Source organism: Numida meleagris, chromosome 7, assembly GCF_002078875.1.
Source record: "Numida meleagris isolate 19003 breed g44 Domestic line chromosome 7, NumMel1.0, whole genome shotgun sequence".
In the NCBI taxonomy this organism is placed as follows: domain Eukaryota; kingdom Metazoa; phylum Chordata; class Aves; order Galliformes; family Numididae; genus Numida; species Numida meleagris.
The window spans coordinates 7,612,535-7,636,052 of NC_034415.1; the positions used below are offsets into that span (position 1 = coordinate 7,612,535).

At 51.5% G+C, this 23,518-nt stretch overlaps 2 protein-coding genes across 7 annotated transcripts in view; one reads left to right on the forward strand and one right to left on the reverse strand.

The window, feature by feature from the left end:
- The window catches only part of TNN (tenascin N), a 41,051-nt gene that overhangs the window by 3,042 nt on the left and 14,491 nt on the right, over positions 1-23,518 (reverse strand). For 4 of the 5 annotated variants that reach the window (XM_021404479.1, XM_021404478.1, XM_021404477.1 and 1 more), the window contains 9 exons: positions 23,065-23,328; positions 21,997-22,260; positions 20,012-20,142; positions 19,373-19,505; positions 18,437-18,588; positions 17,265-17,361; positions 16,432-16,599; positions 15,615-15,778; positions 11,352-15,083 (listed from right to left, as the gene is read on the reverse strand). In XM_021404479.1, coding sequence (XP_021260154.1) covers positions 14,937-15,083; positions 15,615-15,778; positions 16,432-16,599; positions 17,265-17,361; positions 18,437-18,588; positions 19,373-19,505; positions 20,012-20,142; positions 21,997-22,260; positions 23,065-23,328 — 1,520 coding nt within the window. In that variant the 3' untranslated portion in view covers positions 11,352-14,936. Of the gene's footprint in view, positions 1-11,351; positions 15,084-15,614; positions 15,779-16,431; positions 16,600-17,264; positions 17,362-18,436; positions 18,589-19,372; positions 19,506-20,011; positions 20,143-21,996; positions 22,261-23,064; positions 23,329-23,518 lie in introns of those variants that run through there. The other variant, XR_002441076.1, reaches the window with a different exon arrangement.
- On the forward strand, positions 5,840-11,240 carry KIAA0040 (KIAA0040 ortholog). 2 transcript variants are annotated; one of them, XM_021404484.1, is made up of 2 exons: positions 5,840-5,943; positions 9,399-11,240. In XM_021404484.1, the coding sequence occupies exon 2, from the start codon at positions 9,497-9,499 to the stop codon at positions 9,827-9,829; it is 333 nt and encodes a 110-aa protein (XP_021260159.1). In that variant the 5' UTR covers positions 5,840-5,943; positions 9,399-9,496; the 3' UTR covers positions 9,830-11,240. The 2 variants fall into 2 exon arrangements, with proteins under 2 accessions (XP_021260159.1, XP_021260160.1); XM_021404485.1 differs by having other exon boundaries at positions 5,930-6,001.

Genomic DNA, 23,518 nt, shown 5'->3' on the forward strand with positions numbered 1-23,518 from the left:
TGGAGTTGGGCCACCAAACCCAACCGAGCCCCCACGGATGGGTGGCATCTCCCTGCCCAGCCCAGAGCTCTGCAGGTGTCAGAGGTTTGCCAGAGGGATGGTGACATGGGGACGGAACCAACCCAGCGAAAAGCAGCGCCTCGTGCACAGGCGTTACACTGCAATAGTGCTTACTCCTTCAGAAACTAAAAACGAAACGACAACAGAAAGACAACGGGAGAACAGAGGTGGCGAAATCCTTTGGAGAGGTTTTGATGAACCAAACACAGACCAGTGCAGCCAAATGAGGGGAAGATGAGAGCGGCTAAATGCACAAAGAGAGAAAATAAATAATATAAATAAATAATATATTAAACAACCCTCCCCCGCCCCATAATGAAAACGTAGCTGGGAGAATGGGATCGACGCTTGTTAACCATTGTTAACTAGTATTTTTAGTCTTGACCGCTCTTAGGCTATGTATAGTTCCTTTTTTTAATGCATTTTCTATACATTAATAAAAGATACCAAACGAGTGAGCTCTGTGGCTGTCCAGGCAGAAAAAAAAAAGGGGAGGAATGAGAGGTGATGGCCTTCAGTTGTTCCAAGGAAGGTTCAGGTGGGATATGAGGAAAATCTTCTCTGCAATAGCGGTGATGCAGTGGCACAGGCTGCCCAGGGAGCAGCGGGGTCACTGTCCCTGGGCGCATTCAGAACAGTGGGGACATGGCACTGAGGGACGTGGTGGGGTGGGCTGGGGTTGGACTTGGGGATCTGAGAGGTCTTCTCCAACCCGAATGGTTCCATGATTCTGTGACTCGATGGATGCAGCCAAGAGTCCTGATGCTGAGTAACAGAGCTGAGGGCCCCAAAGCCTTCAGCCAAATCCAGCTCCTCAGTTAAGTGGGAACCTGTTCTCAGCACAAAGGAACCCCGCTGAAGCCCCATTGAGAGGCACCCTCCCACCAGCACCTTCCTGGCAGAACGTGCTGCCGGTAAAACAAAACACAGCACGGGTAAAGCGAAACCTCTAGGACAAGTGTGAATTTCAAGAGAGCACGGGAAGCCTCCCTCCATTCCAGACGCAGGCTTTATTTAGATCTCACATCTTACAAATTCATGCTCAACGTGCAGCCAGCCAGAATGAGAAAGCCTCAAAGAAGCCCTTCTGCCAGACTGCGACTGTATTTGCTAAATTTAATTCCGGAGAGACAGAACCAGGGGAATTTGCTTTGCGGTGCTTTCTACGCTTCTGTTTCTCACTCCGATTCGAGAGAAAAAAAGGAACTGCAGAGCACGGGGCAAGTCCGCGGCCCCACTGCTGTGGGGAGAGGACAGCAAAGCACCGAATGACCCCAGAGCCAGTGAATAACCCCAGCTCCGATTTGCACCAAGGTTCACAAAGCCTTCCGGAGACATAGGAGGTGGAGGACATCCCGGTCCACATCATGGTGCCCATCCAGAGGGGACGGCGGGTGACAACCAGAGGTGTCACACCACCTGTGCTGCCAAGCAGCCTGTGCTTTACGTCTCAGCGTGGCACTGCCCCACCAAGCAGCAACCCGGCCTGGTGGGTGCCATGTATGACCCCTAGGTGAGGCCAGTGCTCCTCCAGCACATTTCAGACTGGATGAGGAGGGGGTCAGGCTGCCACGAGACCTTTCCCAAATGCCCCTTGCTCCTCCTTCAGCCCGGGGCAGTCCTGAACCCCACCACACCACCCCATCACCCACCACCGGTGCCCACCCAGCCCCTCACCCCACTGCCCCTGCACAGCACATTCTTTGCCCAGCACATGCACTTCTTGCATGCAGTGGTGATATTAAGTCCAGCACAGTCCAGACAAGGTCACACGTGGTGAGACGTCCCGTTCCCAACCTCTCCAAGGAGCGTAACTCCTGGGCTTTGCACAGCAGCCCCTTTACTCTTGGGGCCGAGCTCCAGCCAAGCACTGTGCTGCCCGCCACCCCATCTGCACTTTGTACCCAAATATTTCATCAGAGCCCTCTTACCAAAGTCCCCTTCTTGCATGAGCGATGCTCGGGAACTTTGTCCCACCAACAAACATCGGGAGGGCACACAAAGATTCTCAGCCAGCCTGGAGGCATCGGCCCCAAGCCCAGCACTTGGGCAGTGGCAGCTTTAACCCCCCCATCCCAGAGCCCCGCTGCCATCCTCCCTTCTCTGCCTTCCAGCTTAGGGGGCTGAGAACGCACCCAGTGCCCTGCGGAGAAGGTGCCAAGCTTGCTGAGCTCGGGGTGCCCAATTCCCATGCTTGATGCCTTGCAGGACGTGATATTTCATTACAGTGCTCTTCCTAACGTTTGTTTCTTCATTTTTATTCCCCCTCGTAATCCTAGATGTGCTCATCATCCATTTAAAACCCTCATTCCCCTTTTTATCTTTCCGACTCCCGCGGCTACAAGCGCTACCACTTAATTATGCAGGGCGTTAAAAAAAAAAATACCTCTTTCAATCAAATCCAAGTGCAGGGCTTTCACATTTCATCGATCCATTATCCCCTTTGTGGGACTGGGAGCAAGGCGAGAGCAGCCCACGGGCTGTTCCCTTTCCCACATACACATACACAAGCTGCCACTTCCAACCCTTTTCAGCAGTTTTCCACGATAAAAATGTAGGATATATCCACAGTAATCGAGGCAGAAATACCAAACCTGCACCCTCCCGCCTGCCCAGTGACCCCAGCACCGTGCAAAGCTTTGAGCATCACCAAAGAAAGGCACCTGGTGTCCCTCGAGGGGGTCGGGGAGAGGTGAAACACCCACAGGAGAAAGGCCCCTGGCTGTTTGTCCTCTCTCCCCTCCAACAATTTGCATCTTGCTTTCATTTCCCCCCCCTCACCCCAGCTGCATGCTCCCCACAGAGCAGAGCTGTGGGGCAGCGTCGGGGCCCCAAACACTGAGGTCCTATGCTGCTCGCCCCAAAGCTTTGTGCTGAATGCGGGATAAGAAAAACATTTACTAAAAAAAAAAAAAAAAGAAATATGGTGGATGCTATTTGTTAAAGGAATGGCATTGCCCTGCCTCGCTGCTGCTCTGCTGGGCTCATATTTGGGGTGCTGGCACCGAGGGGTGCCCGATGCTCAGCTGCAGCAGAGGGATGGAGCGCAATGCAGAGGGCTGTGCCCCTGCTTCCACCATTACAAGCGCATTTTTACCCAAAAAAGCAATCTTGGCAGCTCTCAGCACCAGGCAGAAACCAGGTGTTCAGAGCAGCATGAGATTAAAAAAAAAAAAAAACCAACAACAACCCAACAGAATCCAAGCAGCCCAACCGCACCTCCGCTCCAAGCCGTTAACCCCTGGGACTCCGCTTGGCAGCAAGCAATCCCGACGCATGGCAAGCCAGGTCAGACACAGCCCTTGGGTGGGAAGCCCCATGTCCCAGCATCGCTCGTGGCTGACATCCCCAAAAAGTCCAGCCCTGAGGGATGCTGGGCGCCCCATTTTGGTGCTGGGGAAGGGGCACCTCACTGCCCCATCTCCATGCTGGGGCATCACCTCGTCCCTAGGCTGCTCCCCGCACAGCTCCTGCAGGCGGTTCTGCTCTCCCCACCTCCTGCTGCCGTGGGATTTCCTCAGGAAGGAGCTCCTGCTCGCATGCACAAAGCAGCCACCAATTGTTTGGAGTCACAAACAATTCCTCCTTTTTTTTGGGGGGGGTGCTCAGCCTGACAGCCCTGCACAGCAGGGGAGCAGCATCCCCATTGCTGCGGGTGCACAGCGGAGCCACAGGCACTCCTGGGGGCACAGCTCCCTGCAGACAGATGGAACCCAGAGCACTGGGCCCATTCTGCTGCTGGAGAACCAACCCGGGGGGAGGAAGGCCTGACCTCAAGCCCTCCAGCCCCAAACCCATCACCTGGCCCCAAGCATCGCCCGCCCCATCCTCCTCCTGAGCTCTGCTCCAAAGCCGGAAAGGCGACTGCTGCTGCTCAAATAAATACCAGGGGCTGCTATTTTTATCCAGCGAGCGACCGGGCAGCTTTATTTTTAGCATTTAAACTGCAGCCTCCTTTTCCTTTTTTTTTTTTTTTTTTTTTTTCCTTCTTTCTTTTCGCTGGGAGAGAGAGAAGGAGGGAAAAGGCAGAAGCATCGGGGAAAAATGAGAGGAATGTTTCCCTGCGAGCAGAGTTTTCCATTGCTTACTTTGAGCCGGGCCACTGTGTGCAAACAGAGCGGAGGGGAAGGTGTGCCCGTGTGCAGCAGCTCCGCTCTGTGCTGGAGGGGGAAACTGGGGAATTTTGCTGCAGTGAGGCTGCGAGGGGGTGGGGGGGGTGAGGGTGCACGGATGTGGGTTCAAAACACAGTGTCCTGGGGGACTGCGTGTTTTGGGTTAAAAACAGGCGATGTGCTGCCAGATCCCGTGGGTCCCGCGGGACGCAGAGCTTCGTTCGTGGAGCACCGATGCGTTACCGCACTGTTTCCTCCACCAGCCACTTCAGTGCTTCCCAAAGGCTCGGGTCTCGTTCCAGCTTTAAAAGGATTCTCACTAATGTCTCTGTGGGCTCCTCAGCCGGTGCTGGAGGCCCAGGAGGAGGAAAAAAGCCGTGTAATCCGGAGCAGGAGTGATTCATTGGCCTCTGAGTCACAGCTTCCTCTGACTTGGTGCTACTTCTGGAAAACAAAGCACCCGGAGAGCTCAGTAGGAGCAGCAGCAGCCACATCTTGCCCAAGGGCAGAGTCACCATCACCAGCTCCATCACATCCCCTCAGCGTGGTCACTGCATCACGCCCCTGTTGCTCCCAGCCCCAGCACTCGTGCTTGCTGAGTCAGAGTGGCCTCACCGATAGGGAACCGGGGAGGCTGAATGAAACTAGCAGGTGGCAGGTTCAAACCCCCAAAATTTGGTTGTTTTTTTAACACCACACGTAGCTGAGCCATGGGACACCTTGCTGCAGGGTTATGCATTAAGAGGGATCCGTGTTCTTGCAACGCATCTGCAATGGACCGCTACCGGAAAGAGGATGCAGGGCTGGACAGAGCTGAGGACGTTGTATTCAGATATCCCTGTGAATTATAGAATCATTCAGGTTGGAAAGACCTCAGTCCAACCGTCTGCTGACCTCCAACACTGCCCATTAAACCACGTTCCTAAATACAACATCTACCATTTGCTTGAACACCTCCAGGGATGGTGACCCCTCCACTGCCCTGGGCAGCCCGTTCCAATGCCTCACCACTCTTTTGGAGAAGAAATTTTCCCTTATATCCAACCTGAACCTTCCCTGGCACAACTCGAGAGCTGGCGAAGGGGCACGAGGGCCCCAGAAATGGGGCTCAGCAGCCCCTTGCTTGGTGAGGCCTCTGCCAAAGTCAGCCAGCAACAAGAAAGGGCTGAGCCCCAGTGCAGGGCAGTGAGCCCCGGGCCCAACACCTGCGGCCACGCTCGCCCCCTGAGGCCGCTAAAAAAGGCCGCTTCCAGTCAAAGGAGGATGAAACAAGCGTGGGGTTTGCTGTGCTGAAGGCTTTCTGGCCGGGACAGCCCCAGCTGTGCGCTCTTCCAGTCACAGCACGCCCGGCCGCCAGCGCTCCGCACGGGGCTGCGGCGGATCCCGGTTATCCCTCGTGAGCAGATAAAGGAGAAACGGGCAGGAAAGCGAAAACTGGGAGGGGTGGGGGTGTTCGAAACTGAGGAGGAATCACGTCTGGAAAGCACCGAAGCCCTCCGAGAGCCGCCCTGCAGGGAAGCCGCCTCCCCCACAGCCCGTCCCGTCTGCAGGCACCCCGCTCCAGCTCCTGCCCGGGGTGCCCCCAACCCGCTCCAGACCCGCACTTTGAGCTCCGCTCCCCTCGGGCCGTCCGCCCCGTCCCCTCAGCTCCTCCTCTAGGGCCCGGGCGCGTCGCCAGCCCCGGGGCGGAGCGGGGGGAGCCCCGCCGGGGCCGGGCCGGGGGCGGAGGCTGCGGGACTGGCGGCCCATTTCCTCGGCGCGGCGGGACGAGGTAGGTGCGGGCAGGCAGCACGCCGAGCCCCTCCGGGAGCGGCCTGCGGGAAGCCCAGGTGCGGGGGGTGGGGGTGCGAGGCTTTGGGGTGACCGCGGCCGCCACCTGGGAAGGGACGGTGTCACCGGGACGAGGAGATGCTGTCCCACGTCCCCTGGTTGGCAGCTCCGGGGCTGAGCTGGTGACGTTGGTTTCGGCACTGGGGGGGTCTTGTGGCCGCTGTGGGGCAGCGCCGGGCCGGGTCCGTGCTGTGCTTCGTGCTCTATGAGCGCGGACGGCGGCGCCGGCCGAGCTCACCCCGTGCTTTCACTTTAACCCCGGTAGCAGCAGCCGCGTCGGGAGCGCTCATAGCGGCACGGAGCCGTCGGGGGGAAACGGGGCGAAGTTCTGCTCCGGGCGGCGGCTCTCGGAGCACGTTTGCTTCGCAGCGTTTGAGCGGTTGTGGATGACGGCGGGGCGGCTGCTGCTGCTGCTGTTCACCGCTTCCAGGTCTGCGATGCACGGTGCCAGCTCAGGCTTCACCCCGCTTCCTCCCAGTCTGCAGGTGCAAACGGGGAGAACTGGTGGTGTTGTCCCGCATGCATACCTGGCTGTGTCAAAGGAGCACACAGGCTCCGAGGGACCTGGGACGCGCTGTGCATCTTAGCTTGGTGCACTGTGGCTCCCAGCCCTTGGCCTCGTTTGCAGGGGCCCTGCAGCTCCTTGCACGGCTGCGGTTGCTGTGCCACGGATGTGGGCAAGCCAACACTGCCAGGCTGCGTATGCTGGGTTCCCCGTGCCCAGCCCGTGCCCCAAAGCTTGCTTGCCGCCCCTGGGAACGCAGGAGATGCTCTCACCCTTAAAACCAGCTTGATTCCAGCCAAGGTGGATTAAAGGATGCGGTGCTGGGCTCCCACCTTTAACGAACCCAACAGGAGAGGCACGGACATCAGCTCCGTGCCCCGCTGCAGGACCTCCCGAGCCGTTTCTCCTGTCAGCCTCCTCCTGATGCACTGCCAGCACTTCCCCAGCACAAAGAGCGCATTTAGCAGGCGCTGAGCAGCCCTCCCAGGCACTGCCCTGTCTCCAAGTGCCTCCTGGCCCAGTTGCTGGTTCTTGGCCCAGGAACACGCCGACCTCCCACCGGCAGCTCCGTGTGCGCTCACACCCATCCTGGATCGCGGCGTGGACGCGGCTCTGCCCCTCCATCCTCCTCTGAAGGGAGATGCTGCTGCTGCTGCAGCACCAAACGGGGCAGCAGTGCAAAACTTTCCTAAAAAGCAGCAAGAGGAAAGGGTTGCGTGCAGGAAGGCAGGCACTCAGCTAGCCACGGGTGGCCTCGGCTAACCCCAGCCCTCTCAGGCTCAACAAGGCACCCGTTTTCCTGCTCTCCCCTCTCCTCTTTATTTATTTAGCACCAGAAGAACCCCTTCTGTTCTCCTGCACAGGCATCTCTTCATCCGCGAAACAAAAGGCGATGCACGCACCGAAAAGAAAAGGCGTTTGAAAACCAGCAGCGCTGCGAGGCAGCCTGGCCGCCGTGCTGGGTGCCCTGCTGCACGGGGATGCATCGCCCCTTGGTTCCGCTGTCCAGCACCGCAGGGTTGGGCTCCCAGCTGCCAGCCTCCCTCTGCGGGCAGAGCAGCCAGCGAGGGCTTTTTCCCCCCGCACTCAGATCCATTTTCAAATGGAAACGTTTCAAAGGGCTCTCTGCTTTGCTTTTTTTTTTTTTTTTTTTTTTTTTGCACTGCAAACAATTAATTACCAGCTTAAAAGGAAGTCCCAGCCCTCCTTCCCTCCCCTGAAGTTTACAGGCAGTAAACACGAAGCGGCTCAGGGCAGGAGTAAAACTGAACATCCTGTTTTGTCTGAAATTGAGGCGGTTGTTGGTTCGCTTTTTTCTTTTTTTTAAAAAAGCTTTTTGGAGTGAAGCGTATCATAGGATCCCGGTGTTCCTGCCTGGATAGCGAGCTGTCAGGATACGTATGGATAAATGGCAAACCTGCTTCAGGCAGACGATTCAGGCCAAGGGAAAGCTGCTCTGTTTATTTGTACGGCCATTTAACCTTATGACATCTGTACTAAAAAAGGCCTCGGAGAGGAGGAAATCTGGGACACGGCGCAGCTCCAAGAAGGGCTCTCTGCTCTCCCTTTGCTCACAGTGCAGCAGGAGCACCATGGGCACCCAGGGACTGCCTCTTACCCCTCCTGGGAACAAAGCTTTTTTTAATCCCCTTTTTACCGTGCACAAAGCGGACGATGGAGCGGCGACAGGATTTTTGCCTCTGAGCTGCGGCTTGGAGCCTGCCCTCCGTGGTGCTTCTTCCTCTTGGCAGGTCGTAGGTGCTGTGCTTAGGGCTCTTTTGGTTTCTCTTTTGGATCACGTAGCTTTGGTGGCTGTTGGGAGGTGAGCTGGGAGCGCATGCACCCAAAGAGCCGCAGGAACCCAAATGCTTGGTGCAGGAGCATCCGGAGATGGCAGGTGCTGCTGCAGCGGTAAATGCAATTCAGAGCAGGCATCTCCTGTGGAGATGGAGGTTTCAGCTCAGGACCCTTCCCGGTGCTCCCTGGAGGAGGAGAGCCAGCAATTCAGTGGTTACAGAGAACAGAGCTCAGGTGCCAGTTGGCTTTGATCAGCATTTCTCCTCTTCACCTTAGGTCTGGCTGTTGGTGAAGGCGAGCAGCTCCTCTGGGACACCTCTGGGCGTATGTCTGAGCTGCTGCCTTGTGAAAGTCTTAGTTTTCCTTTTGCTGTGCCTCAGCTTCCCCTTGGTGCACCACAGGGGTTTCAGTGTGCCCTTGAGAGGCTGTGGGGCTGGACTCCCAAAGGCGAAAGCAAAGCAAAGAGCCACCGGTGTAAAATGCCAAAGCAGGGTGAAACACGCTCTCTGAGCCTGATGTTGCTCCCGCTGACTTTCCACCTGCACAATCCATAACTCAATGACCTCCAAATACTTGGCTCAAAAGCCCCACCAGCTTTGCCTGGCCCCCAAGCAGGACCAGAGGGAGGTTGGGAGTAGAGGCAGCAGCTCCCTTACCCCGCCTGCACCCATTGCAGGAGGGCTTCCCCGAAAACCTGGGGCTCAGCAGCACCTCTCCCTCCTTGAGGGGGAGGAAAACCTCACGTCACGCCACAAAAACGCTCCTCGGCCCTGCCCAAGCCTTGGAGCAATTCCCAGGTGAGTCATGGAGGTTTCTCAGCCGGGGCACTGCAGACAGCCCCTGGAGGGCATGAGGCTGCTTTCCGGGGACCGGAGTCCACCCACGCTGAGTTGTGGGTGATCTGCTTGGGTCCTGCAGGCTCTCACCCACCGAATGCTACTCCATGGAGTGATTCGTGGCTGGATGCTGTGGGCACAGACCTCTCACCCTGCAGAGGCATTGGCTGTGCTGGCAGCTCTGAGGGGAAAAAAAAAAACAAAAAAACCACACCGAGGGTGCAGGCTCCTGATCTGAGTGATTTCTTGTCTCTGCAGGCACCGCCCAGAGCTGCTCGCCGGAGCGCATTAGCTCTTCACAGGAGTCAAACGTACCCTGAGGAGCCACAAAAGAGGGATCCTGCCCAGGAGCCAGCATGGAGCAGAAGATCAGCTCTTTCTTTAATTCCATCTTGGAACTTGTCCGCACCAAGCACAAGGAGGGCGTCTTCAACACCGTCTGCCTCGCCGTGTTGCTGGGCCTCCCCTTCGTCGTCCTCATCGCGTCCATCTTCATCTGCTGCCACTGCTGCTTCTCCCACTGGCGGAGACGGAGCAGGGAGGGGCACAGCCCCAGCAGCAACGGGCAGCTGCAGGCCGAGAGGAACAAGAAAAAGAAGAAGAAGAAGAAGAAGGACGAGGAGGACCTGTGGATCTCGGCACAGCCCAAGCTGCTCTTGCTGGACAAGAGGCCGTCTCTGCCTATCTAGCGGCCAGCTCTGACACCGCCGGCCCTTCCAGCTGTGCTACGAGGAGATGCCCGAACTGCTGCCACTTTATGGTGACTTTGAAAAGAGGCTGAGCCCAGCAGTGGGGTGTCAGAGGGCTGGCACACAGCAAGGCATGCAGGCATGGGGTGATGCCCCCGCCAGGGTGAAACCCTCTGCAAAGGACACGCAGCCTGCTGAGCCACCACGGGGCCGTGCTCACTCCCACCTTGGAGACACAAAGCAAGCGGAGTGCAGCATTACAGTACAGCACGGACATCCTGGCCCTCCAACCCCCAAACCAAAAGCAATACAAGTATCGCAGGATGCGCTCAGCCCAGCCTCGGAAACCTCAAGTCCCAACCTGAGGCAGCAAAGCAGAAGGCCGTGCTACCACTCAGCCCAGAGGCAGGAAGGAGCCAGGAAGTTGCAAGACCGGCCCTTTTGCACCAGCACCTAAAAAGTCTTCCTTAAAAGACTTCTTCTGTACAGACTTGCTTTGAAAGAGCCCACCATACTGCAGCAAAGGCTGCATCACCTCTATGCTACTGCAAGAGCAGAGACGCAAGCTGACGCTGTGTAACAGCTTAGCTATGGCCATTAGTGTTATTTATTGAATGACTACTAAAGAGCAGGACCAAAGGACCCTCTGTTACAGGCTTGGCACACTGAATTGCTATTGGAGCAGCACTTTCCCAACACAGTCCCCCCCGTGCCACACACTGGGGGCACACACAACAGACCCCGCAAGCACGCACCACTGCCAGCTGCTGCATGGCTGTCTGCACAGCTGGATCTGGGACTTGGGATGCGCTGCAGGATACGTCCTGTTCTTCCTGCACAGCTGGACCCTGCACTCATCTCCTTCCCCATCCTCATCTCTCCTCCTGGCAAAGCCACCAGCTCCTGGCAGTTCCTTGTGCCACCCATCCCGGTTTGTGCAACTCCAGCAGGGTGGTGATGCTGACATCACGTCACGGGGCTTGGCTCCATCGGGCTGCACTGGTGACAGCCTCAAGGCTCCTCATCACACAGGGCTTTCAATTGCCCCCATCTGTGCCTTATTTTCCACTTTGTGACCACTGAAATAAGCGACTCCCTCCTCCTCCAAAACAGGAAGCGCCGTATAACGGGAGAAAACTTTTCGGCTTTGCCACACGTAATGCTGGAGAGAAACACCCGTCCTCCACCCAGGTACTTTTCCCCAGTTTTGGCCAAACCGTGCACGGAACCGCTGCATCTCGAGACAAAAGCAAAGGAGATGTGTGTGTCAGCGGGGTGACAGCCATCCGAGCACGGAGGCAAGAGCAGCATGGTACGGAAACACGGCTGCGCCCTGCCCCTGCACTGCCTCCCCACAACTGCACTTCAGTATCAGCCTTCTCCTAAAGAGTCTATGCAACAGGAGGAAAAAAACAAAAAACAAAACAAACAAAAAAAAATAGACCTTTTTCTTGCGATTTTTTTTTGTTTTGTACAAAAATAAATGACTCTAAAACTGCAAACAAACCATCGCCGCGCCTCTGGCAGTCGTGTTTATTTTCGTGGGGAAATTTTTCTTGTATCTGTTCCCTGGCCCTAGATAAGACGCTGGGAGGGCTCAGTGGTCAGATGTGCCGTGCCTCTCTGCCTGCAGACAGCTGTGCAGCTCAGAGAAGTTTTCTTAAAGAAACAGCTTAACTGAATCCAATTTATTGGCCTGGCTTTGTTAATGAACGCAGTCAAGCTCCTCTCCCCCAGGGCAAAAAGTACTGGGAAGCAGAAAAGCAGCATTTTGGGCTGGGGGGGGAAGGTTTTTTTTCCTTGTGGAGGCTCTGCAGCACAGGGTGAAGCCCAGCTGATTTCTATCAGACAAATATTTTGTGGTGTCTGCAGCTCCTCGCAGCTGTCTGCACCGGGCATGCAAGAGGAACAGAGTTTTTCCAAATGGCGCGGTGGGCATCTGCGCCACTGAGCTCTCCCTCCATGCAAACAAGCAAAAAGAAAAAGTGCCTCTCACCTGGATGCTGCCCTGAGGTCCTGCACAAAGGCCACAGGGCTCTGGGGAGGACCGGCAGTAGGAGCTGGGGGAGCTGATGTCGATTTCTGACTGTTCCCTGGAACAGGCCAGGGCGCCAGAACTGCCCCACATAGCCCCTAAAGTCCCATTAGGAGGGGAGAACTGGATCCTCAGTGACTGTTCCTCTGTTTCTGCAGCCAGCAAAGCCTGAAGCAGCAACCAGAAGTAGGGTGGCTGCTTTCCAACCAAGTGCCCAGTGCAATGAGACACTCCCATCTTTCTCCTCTTTCCGTGGCCCAGTGAGTGCTGAATTACACCCTTCAGAGTCTGATGCCTTCAGGAAGCAGCCACCTCTCCCCGCAGCAGCATTTTGCAGAGTCCAGCCCTTTGGGTGCCAGCAGTGGCTGTGCTGAGCCCCGGGTGGGGCCTGGCTGGCATGGCCCATCCATTGCATTGTCCCCGTCAAGTCGGTGACGCCAAGACAGCACATCCTTCTGGGATTCAAATTCTGCCCCAGGCATGCTGCAAACCCCACTGTCTACAAAACTTCAGTGATCTCACAGCAAGGCAGGGGCTTTGAGAAGCTGTTCTGGCCCTAAGGCGTTAGGGGTTGGGCACAGCAAAAAAACAAGGACGCTAAGAGGATATGCATTTTTTTTTTTTCTCTCTCTCTACGGGACTACTCCGAGCAGCCCAGCCCAAGCCTTTAAACCAGCCCAGCCAGCTCCTGCAGGCAAAGAAACTGCGTTATCAGAGCAGTCCCAGCCTTTAAATCCGTGATACAGTCGGGTTAACCCCCAAAACATCTTTCCGTGGAGGCCAGCTGGATACAGGACTGATTCTCCTAAAGCAGCACGAAGGGAGGATGCCATCCTGTGGCTGTCTGGAAATACTGGCTTCTCACGTAGCTTTTCTAGCAGCAGCCTCTGACTGCCCTTCCTAGGGGAGGAGATGGGCCCGTACTTAGGAGAAACGAGTAAGTGCCACTTCAGAAACTGCTAGTGAGGTGCCTCACTTTCCTTTCGTTCTGGAATACAAAGCTCAGCCCACTTCAGAGAACATTCTCTGCTCCCAGGTAAGATTCAGCTTTGGAGCGCAATCAAGCTTTGCCTCTGCAGCGTGCGCAGGAAAGAGTTGCTGGGAGTGATCACGTCTGCTGCCTTTTAGAGCACAGGCTTGCTTTTAGAGTGGCTGAGTGTAAGGCATTGAATCCTCAGGTCCCCCTGAGTCACCTGCCCTCTAGCTGACCAACACAGTGAAACCTGTCCTCATCCGGGCAATGGAGAGGAATCATTTCCGAGCAACAATCAATCTCCCTCCCTTCCCATTTCCTTCCCTCACGCTCTTAACACAGAGTTGCAAAACACTTCAAGTGCAGTTTTCCTCTCCTCTCCTCCTTCCCTCATACCAAGGGGTATTGGTATCCTAATGCAGCTCAGCTGAGTCTCTGCCTGCCCACCCATGCAAGTAGCATGGAAATGAAAGCACTACAAAGAATTCAGACCTCACTTGTGAGAGCCAGCTCTCTGGCTAGCTCTCCTCAGCCAACTCCCAGCAGCCACAGATCAGTTAATTTCTTTGCAGCATCAAGTAATGAAGAGATCACATAGACCCCATCCCCAATTTTGGAAATTCCAAAGACCTCATTCTCACAGCACCAGTTTTTCCACATTGCTCTGCGATGCTGCAGGCCTGGATGTGGCTCCATCACTGTAAATAAAGCTTAGTTCAAATGGAAAAAGAACAATAATTCTGACACCCAAAGCAAGGAAGACAGAAATATTTTAAGACCTCCTTTATCTGCTATTTTATTGCTTCTCCAGAGTCTGAGGGCTCTTCAAAATGTATTAGTCAGCTTAGCACTGGGATAGAAAAGGCCATTAAAGCATAGGACAATCAGGTTCCAATCTGCTCAGACAAGCAAGCCTTTAAGTAAGCATCATTTGGTGAGTTCATACTTCTTCCCTGCCTGTAGCTGGTGGTCCAGAATTTAAATATCTGCTCAGGGCAAGAAAGTAAGACTCATCCTTATGGTCTGAGGAAAAAAAAAAAGCAGCTAAATGTGAAACCAGCCACTGAAACCTACCTGAATCTCCAGACTCCCTGAAAGAAAAGCCTGAGGGAGAGTGTACAGGATCAGTTTAGTTCTGTGATGCTAATTTTAGGGCTGGATGACATGCATTATCGTTTCAACATCACTAGCTCTCTGCACTGTTAATGAAAAAGCTGAGGGTGGCAGATGGGACAGTCACATCGAAAATTTTCTTCATGGTCTGTATCGAGCAAGGTTTATGCAGAGGTTTGGGATGGGGAGAGAAGCTTGGAGGAGTGTAGCCCTTATATTTACCTTCATTGGGGCATCACCTGGGAGCGTGAATATTCATTTACTGCACGTCCCCTCCGGCTTTTCTTTTGGCTGGGAGATAAGAAGAGACATGCTAAATATAGACCAGGATATTACCCTGGAAAGATGTTATATTGGAGGCCGAGGAACCCAGACTACAGATTTTGCCTGAGTTAATGAGCCCTGCTGTCACCAGCTTGACAACATTTCCCAAATCCCAGTGCTTTGACTGGAGAAAGAGTTAGGAATGTCATGCCCCCAAATGATGAGGGGAAAGGAAAAGAGGACCACTGACCAAGAGATGTGTGAGGAGACAGTCTCAGGAAAGCTCTCTCATATAAATTAGGAAGAATTCATTCTTCAGTGAGATCAAAATGAATTTTTTGAAGTCTGAAGTAGATGGCGTCAGAGAAGGACAGAAATCAGAGGAGTCAGCAAGCTGGGTTTCTAGAAATAATAACATGTGTTAAAGCTTGTTTTATGCACAATTCATAAAAGTTGCATACATCGGATCAAGCAGGTCTTTGTCATGGTTAACCAGGAAAGCTACAAGTGGCATGCCACCCACAAGTCCCCTCCCAGTCTCTGACAGCACACCCATCAGGAGCTCCAAAGGCTGGAAGCAGGCTGAGCTGCAGATTTAGAGACCTCTGGGTCCAGGTTGGTCAGCAGTTGCCTCCAAAGTACTGGAGAAAGTCATCCAAACCTAATTTTGTTAAGAAATACCAAATCATAATCTTTGGGTGCTGTCCTGCACAGAGGACAATTTAAGACCTGATCTTCCTCCTTTTTCCTGATAGAGATCTCTTCTTCCTTGCCAGGATTGACTCATTACTAGAAGACCGAGGACGGATCTTCATCTCAGTAAAAGGGATGGAGAACTCATGGCCCTTCCATGGCTCCCAGTTCACCCCCTGCAAGAAGACCATACAATTTCTTTTAGTAAAACACCTAGACCAGGTGTTTGGAGTCTGCCACTGCCCCCCACTAATGCCATTTAACCCTCCCACAAACAGAAATACTGTTTTCCACCAGATTTTTACCATAACCACAGTCAGTCTTCTAGATGCCTCTAATACAAATGAAATCTCTATCCATCCAATCTGGAACTCAGCAGGACTGAGTTATCTTTCAGCACAAAAATCAGGCTGTATAATGAGATGTACACCAAGGCACGCACTGAAAGCACTTGATTATTTTCTCTGTTCCCCTCTGAAATTAAGACAGCTCCACCTCAGGTGTCTCTGTCCACCACAAGACACAGGTTGTGAGCTTAAGCCCTTTGGATCCTAGGAGGACCCATGAGCCTCCTTATGGATCATTTTCCTTTGAAATGAAATGAGTTAAAATAGCACGGGCAATCTGTCCTGCTGCAACTCCCCCTCCATATCTTTTCCCCAGGCTAGAGAGAAGAGCTGACTGTCACACAAAACTCTGCCACCCACCTCGCTGTGCTTGCTCTCCCCATATTTCCCATTGAGGTTGGCCAAGTGGCAGTTCTTGTACCACCACGCGCCATGGTGTGTCAGAGCACAGTTGCTGAGAGCCACATCATTGTCTCTGTCCCACGTTGTGAACTTCCAACCATTGTGGTAGGTCATTGCATCTCCTAAGGGAAAGGATTACAGACATGGGTAGGAGTAAGGGTGTGCAGTTGCTCAGCCCTGAGTGTTTTATGCAGCCTTCATTAAGCAGAACACAGCAGGCCTGTCCAGAAAAAAACAATAGCACACAACAGATCTGGAAAATAATTCCTAACTGGCTGCTATTAGAGGGCGTGTTCAAGGGCTGGATCCTCTGGGCCTGAAGATCTCAATCTTAGGGCAGTAGGATATCAAAGGATAAGTGGAAGACTATGGACACAACAGCAATGTCTACTACTGCCTAGCAAAGCCCTCTTCTGAACAAAAGCCACTTTCTTTGCACTTCTCAGCTGGGAAGCCCCAGAAGTTGTTCCCCCACAAACACTGGTAATCTCATGAAATGCTTCAGAGTCTGCCTGTTCAGCTGGTGTTTCACTGGGTCACACAGCAGCTCTCTTCCCTTGAAAGAGCAACTTTCTCCTGTCCTCAGCAGAAGACAAGCCTGGGGGGGACATCTCCTCAGTCCTCCTGGGAAGTGCAGAGTTCTCTTCTCAAAAAGAGGGACATCTAATCTAACCTGAACTAATGAGCTCCCATGCTGCTGGCAAAACAAATACCCAAATCCCAGCATTTGCTCCCCTGGGTGAAGCAGACAGAACGAGTCTCAGGCCCTCCTCACCGGCATTGCCTCTGTAATTCCCCACAGACAGCCTGTATCTCTCTCTGCTCGAGGCAACCTGGAAGAAGTCATAGACAGCGTAGGCAGACTCGTTGGCTGTCCGCAGATCCACCCGCAGCTCGTAGTGGATGGGGCTACTGCTTGTGAGATTGTGCAGCTGGTCAAGACCTAGAAAGAAGAAAATTACTGTTAAAAGGGAAAGGCCTGTTCACCTCTGCAGCCCTGGAATCTCACCCCGTGGCCATTTTGGTTCAATCAGCTATTTCCTGCCTGCCTCCTATCCTGCTTGATGCTGTCATGACGCTGTGCCAAGTTTATGCTGTCTTATCCCATTTTCTGGCAAGAGATAGAAATGTCAGAAAAAAAGCCCAAACAGTTTAAAGCAGCACAGGACAGACTGTACAACACTATTTTTTCCAAGAACATTCAAAGACTCTTGCCCCAAAGACCTTGGCTTATTTAGGGCTGGATTCTCTGATGCAAGCAGTTATCTAACAAAAAACAACTGAGTACATTATGTTTTGTGTAATAGCCTGGACTGTGCATTTTCATTAATGCAATTTCTTTATTCCTCCTCGCAGAGGAGCATGCACACCTGAAGTAAATCTTTCCAGAGTTAGCCTTGTTCTGGGGCTGTTACGAATACCAAAGATGCCAGTGAAAAGACTTAGCTGGCCTTTAGAGATACTCATTACTTCACTGGCACTTCTAGGAAAGACATGAAAACTGACAGGTCAGGACTGCAGACTCAGCAGGGTCTGAGTATTCCAGCATTTAGATGCCCCTACAAAGCTAATCTTCAGCTCTTCAGCAGTCACACTCTTGTACTGTACCAAGCCAGAATTCCCCAGTGGGATCTCCAAAGCCTTCCACGTAATTTTTCCAGCGTTTGTAGAAATCCAGCTCACCAGTGCTCCGCCTCTGAAACACCTGCAAGGCAAAGATTGCTGAGTGAGGGCTCACGGCAGGCTGACAAGAGTCAAGGAGGATGGGGGTGAGCAATTCTCATCCTGATCCAAGCACAGGCAGAAAGGTGAAGGGTTTGGGAACAGATACATCTAGTTATAAAGGTATGCCGCAGCTGAGCAGGGTACATTTGGATTCATTGCCATTTTCTGATTGCACAGAAGCACCTGGGCTGAGTACTCAGTTAGGCAAATTTTGCAGTTTACTTTTCCACAAACGCCTGGGGACAGCAAAAATCCCAGTGTGATCTCAGCACCTGGACAAATCAGGCTCAAGGACAAAACCCACAGGGACACTCAGGTTTCTAAACTTCACCGGAATCAGTGGGCCGTGGGCATTAACGGACAATTTAATTGTTTCAGTGGATCACTTATCGCTGAAAATAAAAGGTGAAGAAGGGAATAAAGTTACTTTTATCTGATCATGTAGGAAGGCAGCTATCAGAGAATCTCAGATTCGTTATTTCACCCTTAAACAAACTCCCCACCTCAAAGTGTCTGTGTTTCTGCCTCCAGCTTCCCTCCCTCCAGGGGCATGCTCACAGTTCTAGCATTTAAAATATGATCATCAGCTGAACCACATTAACTGTCCATACAAGTAACCTTACACAGTGGTCAAGATGAGATAACAGAGCTTAGTCAACTCATTACAAGAGACAAAAAAGTTGTACTACCTTGTCTTGCACCTTCATAGACAACTTGTGTGCCTCAGCTAGCAAGAGATAACATGTTAAACTGGCATTGCCCTCAATCAGCAATAATGTAAGCCTTGAGTCACATTCATGACCAAGGAATGAAAGTTCAACATCCCCTTGTCTTTGAGCCATCCAGCCTCCCACAGCATTCCTACTGACAGTCTGAAAGGGCACAACAGCATCCACTCCCTTCCTAAAACATGCTCCTCCATCATGGGAAGAGCTGAAATACAGCAGAGTACTAGGAAAAAAAAAAAAAAAAGAACATCAGCTAAGCCCAGTACCAGGTTCACTTGATGACGCTCATTACAGTAAGTGTTTAAAAAGTAGCAGAGAATCACTCACTATCCACCCGCCTCCATCGGTGGTCATGTCACAGTACACCTGCATGGGCCTGCTGCCATTGCCATTGAGATAAATGGTGTACATGCCACTGGAGGAGTTTCCATTCTGCTGCATCTGGGCACAGTCCGCAGGGTACGGGTAGAGGAAGCTAACTGGGAGAAGAGAGAGCAAAGCTGGAGGAGGCATCTCACACCCCTAGGAATCTCTTATGGACAACAGTACTGGAAGAGAAGTAAAGAAAGTGCCCAGCTGCAGCAGCAGCTTCCCCCACTGCTCAGGAGCTGGAGCATGGATGGGGTCACTAGAGGCTGCAAGAGATGCTGCCTTGGCTTACAGTGAGAGCAGAAAGAGAAGCCCTTGTTTGTGAAGGTGGGAATGCCAGTAAAAAGGCATTTTCTCTGCATCTCACAACCTACCCACAACTGGCAGCCACTGTGAGGACCAGTATAAGAGGCACCCACATCAAGGCATGAGATTGTTTGATTTGCTGGCATCCAGGCATACATTTCCTGATCCCCGGAAACAACCCAGGCATCTACTCAGTACCACAACAGTACTTACACAACTGTGGCCTATCATTACTGTGATGGTGCTGAAAAATCCCTAGTCCATTATCTTCTCTCCTGCCCACTGGCAACTCACCAGGAGGCTTTGCCCTACACTTGGCCGGCAAGGTTTGCCAGCAGCATTGACCAGTGTGGGCAATTTCCTCTTGCACTACCCTGTTGTGATTCCAAGCCTCCGGATAGTGTGGCTTAGAACGGAACCCAGCCAGAAGACAAGTTTTCAACTCTCCAGACAATTTGCTTCTGATCACACAGTTTCCCAGTATATCACATTGCTTCTCAGAACAGGAACTCTGTCTCTGACCTCAGCCATGAAACACAACAGCTGCAGAGCCCAGGGAGAAGTGCAACACCCAAGACCAAATCCTACCTGTTGAGAAGGTACTGCCTGCCTTTCTGCTCTGGCGATCTCCCTTATAGGCCATCACAAAGACAGTGTACTTTGTTCCTTGTTCCAGTCCTTTCAGCACAAACTGTTGTTCGCTAGGACCCAGCTGCACTTCCTGCCAAACAAAACAGACTGAAGATCAACCCAACACTGAACAACATTTAGCTTTTCTGGACCATAGTGCCTCGCATAACTATTTATGGGCTTTTCTTGTAGAGTTCAGATAGGCATACACTGGCTGCATATCGAGTCCATTTCCTTAGAAGGAAGGTTTGGGTCTCAGTAAACACTGTTGGAACACTGAAGACACTGTGCCCCCGGTTAGTGCTGCTTTTCCATGTAGTAACAAGTTAGAAAAGAAAAGTGAAGCAGCAAATTTGTTCTCTGCACCCTGAAGATCTGTTGGAAAGTGGTATTCCACTGTCACAAAGTCCCTCCACAGCTTCTACTCATGACAGCAGCGCATTTCCTTAGGCTCTGCCTCCCCAGGCTAATAATAGCATAGATTCCACCTGAAAATTATTTACCTGTAGTCCATACACACACAAGGTCCAAATGTCAGAAGCTATAACCATAGGGGTGACTTCAGTGGGTTCTGCAGGGCTGAGGAATTCACTGTACCTTGCTGGTGCCATTTTGACCCTGGTAGGTCAGAGTGTAGCCATCAATCTGTGCTGCAGGAGGAGCCCAGGTAACTACACCAGTAGACTCAGTCACATCGGATACACGGAGGTTCTTGGGAGGATCAATCTCTATTGAGAAAGAAAAGAAAAGTCAAGTCCCTTTGCATAAAAGAAAGACAGCTACTCCTGTGCCAAACCTGGGCTGAGTTTTCCAATGCCTGATCCTGTGAACTGGAAACTACAGAAGTCACTCAGTGAAGTTTGCAAGAAGCACCAGAAGCCCAGACCAACCATGGCAAGATCTGTTACAGACTTGGTTTGTGGTTTTGTGAGCCCTGCAACTGGCTCAGCTGTACAAAGACTCCCAGGGCCTGGAAGCTCCTGACTCATCTGTCTGAGAAGCCTGAGAATTATTTTTAAGCAACGCCAGTTCACAGCAGGTGTCAAAAAGCATCTTTCTTATAAGATACCCATAACAGGGCTCCAGTGCTTCCCTCGTGATAAAACCAAATTGCTAAGCTGGAAGTAATAACAATGGAAGCAGCCTCTCTCAAATTTTCATCCCATGCTTGCTATTCTGGCGTTTTGGGAACATCTTAAGAGAAAACAACTTAAGCAGTAGGTTTGTATGGCCTTCCAAGTTTTAGAGAGAAGGCATTTGGTGGCCAGTGCTGGCCTTGAGGGAAGAGTGCTCCAGCCCTGAAGTATGCCTGAGTTTATGGCAAGCTACAGCTGAATAAATCTGAACATCTCCCTGTTCTTCCATAGACTTCCACAGGCGGTGACAAGCATGCCATTTAGCTTGCCCATTGATTCAGTTCTTCTCTGTATAAACCAAGCAATAACACCTCTCAGATCTCAGAGAGTGTTATGAGAATAATCATAACGCTGATGATAATGCAACAGTGAAATATCACAAGCTATGAGAAGGCCACAGAGGAAAACAAGGCCAATGTTTTGGCCTTCATTAGATAAACAAGAAGAATAGATCAGTACAGCTTCTCTGCATTCCTTGAGTATGGGGTTACTGCTTAGAAAAGACATAAAAACAGAAAAGGAGAAATCCAAACACCAGATATAATGAATCAACAAAGACATTAACTCTTAAGTTGACACAATGTGTTGCTTAAAAATCCAGTTATTCATTATAAATTAAATGCACCACTCACTAGGCTCCTGAGTCAAGCATTTGTTTCTTACTCATCAACGCCTACTTTATACAGGAGAGCACCACAAAACTGCTTTAAATTATATGACTCAGTTCTTCTTAGTGATACTTGTTACGTGTGTACCACACGCTGGACAGAAGAGGGAGCTAAAAGGTGCCAAATCCAACACTAGAAGCAAGAGATGGCCTCAAGAGATCTCCTTTTATTTCCATGTGCTGCCCTTGACTTCTGCAAGCACTGGGGATCTGTCTGGCACCTTGCCCTGAATCCAAGCTTTATCTTTTCTATCTCTCACCAGCTTGACTCAGAAACTAAGAAAATGCACATTAGCAAGGCCAACAGATACAGAGTGACCCCGAAATACTGCCAGAACACCATAATCTTTCTAGCTGATTGAACCAGACAGATTTAAGCCTGTTTTGCAGTCTCCTAGGACCAGCCTAAGGTCATGAGTCAGGCCATTATTTTTAACTGTCTCTGAGTCTAAGGTGGTTTAACTTTGGCTGTTAAACTTCTGTTATTGTTAGACTTGATAGCAGCATACAAAGCACTGCATGCTTTTGATTAAGAACAAGTGAAATAAAGCTGTGTACTCAGCTGTCACCTCTCCTGTGTTCTGACATCTGCCTCTTCTACAGCAGCCTCTAATAGCAGTTTCTGCTATGTCAGGCTATAATCGTGCACCTATCTCCAGAATGGATTTACCACAGTAGATCTTCATCACCCAGCAATGCAAAGAGAGATCACAAAATGTAAAATAACAAAGGAGGGGGGTACTTCTACTCTACTTCTCTTCTCTTCTGCCCACAGTTACCTGTCAGCGCATCAGTGCTTGCCCTCTTGCTCTGCATGCTTCCCAGCTCTGCCCAGAGATGGATGCTGTACTTCATGCCTGCTTTCAGTCCTGTCAGAGTTGCTATGCTCTTGGCCTTCCCCACTTCTATTTCCTTGGTGTCCCCATCAGCAGAAGTGCAGCTCACAATATACCTATCTATGGGAGCTTGGACGCTATCCCAGGAGATTGTGGCTGAATCTTCTGTCACTTGGTCAGTTACCAGATTCTTCGGGCTGTCCAGTTCTAAGAAATAAAGCATAAAGTGTAAGTAATTAAAAGACACACAGGTTGCCCTTCAAAGCTTTAGCTTTCCATAGCCCCATGATACAGATGATGTACACCATGTCTGCCTTCAAGCTAATCAGCACAGTGAGACCTGTGACATTCTCTATCTTTTCCTCATTTCTAGAAAGCTGCCAGTCAGTCAGTTTTCAGCCTAACTAAGCATCTAGATCCTGTAAGCAAAGGCGTTTGTGATACAAAGTGAATTACTGATACTTAAGAGACAACTTCTGGGCTCAAAAAATCCTTTACCCTTTTGTGTTATGGAAGATGACTAAAACGGGGGTGTTTCCTCCCAAGACTTGATTCATTGGCTAATGCCATTCTTATCAGCGGCACAAGTTGAACCATCATAATTTTAAGAAGGATTCAACAGCAGTATTATATACTGTGAAACAGCACTCTGCCACACCTGAAGAGCTCAGCATACCTGGAGACCAAAACCAGCAGTTAAGGCTGCTAAGTGAGGGCTACAGTGCTTTAGCAAAGTGTAATGAAGCTCACGCTGGTCTCGTAGTTTCTAAATTAATAGATCAGTTGTTAGTTCTTGGAAGTAATTAACATCTTTTCTCTTGACTTGAGAGGAGACAGTATTTCTATCTGAAGCTTGAAGTGCCTGTAGTACTGTGTGGTGTTTCCACATCATAGGCGAGCACAAGATAAATTGCTGTCTAGTACACACTGCAACAGAAGGAAGCAGGCAGGGTAGAAACAGAGATCACCTTCAGAGCATAGGGCAGAACCACAAGGATTCTTCTAGAATACCTGTCACTGCCCCAGTGCTGGTCCTCTTGCTCTGCCGCACTCCTTTCTCTGCCCAGAGGTAGATGACATATTCAGTGCCAGGTTTCAGCCCTTCCAGAGTTGTGGCAGTCTTGTTCTTCCCCACTTCTACCTCTTCGGTGTCACCATCAGCAGAGGTGTAATTCACCACGTACCTATCTATGAGAGCCAGAACCTTGTCCCAGGAGATGGTGACTGTGTCTTCTGTCACTTGATCAGTCACCAGGTGAGTGGGGCTGTCAATTTCTGCAGAGAGGGAAAAGAATGCAAGCTGTCATAGTCAGGCTCCGCTGCAATACCACAAGACCCTTTCCCCTCTGGGGCTGGTTTCTTCCTTTTGTTAAGAGACCCCAGTACTCATTTACTCATTTCCCTTCAGCAATTCCTTGACTTAGAGCATGGGTCTTGTAAATGCTTGCAACTGCTTGTAACGGAT

Excerpts from the sequence above, each read along its gene's own strand:
- KIAA0040 (XM_021404484.1), top strand. The coding sequence starts at position 9,497 with ATGGAGCAGAAGATCAGCTCTTTCTTTAATTCCATCTTGGAACTTGTC.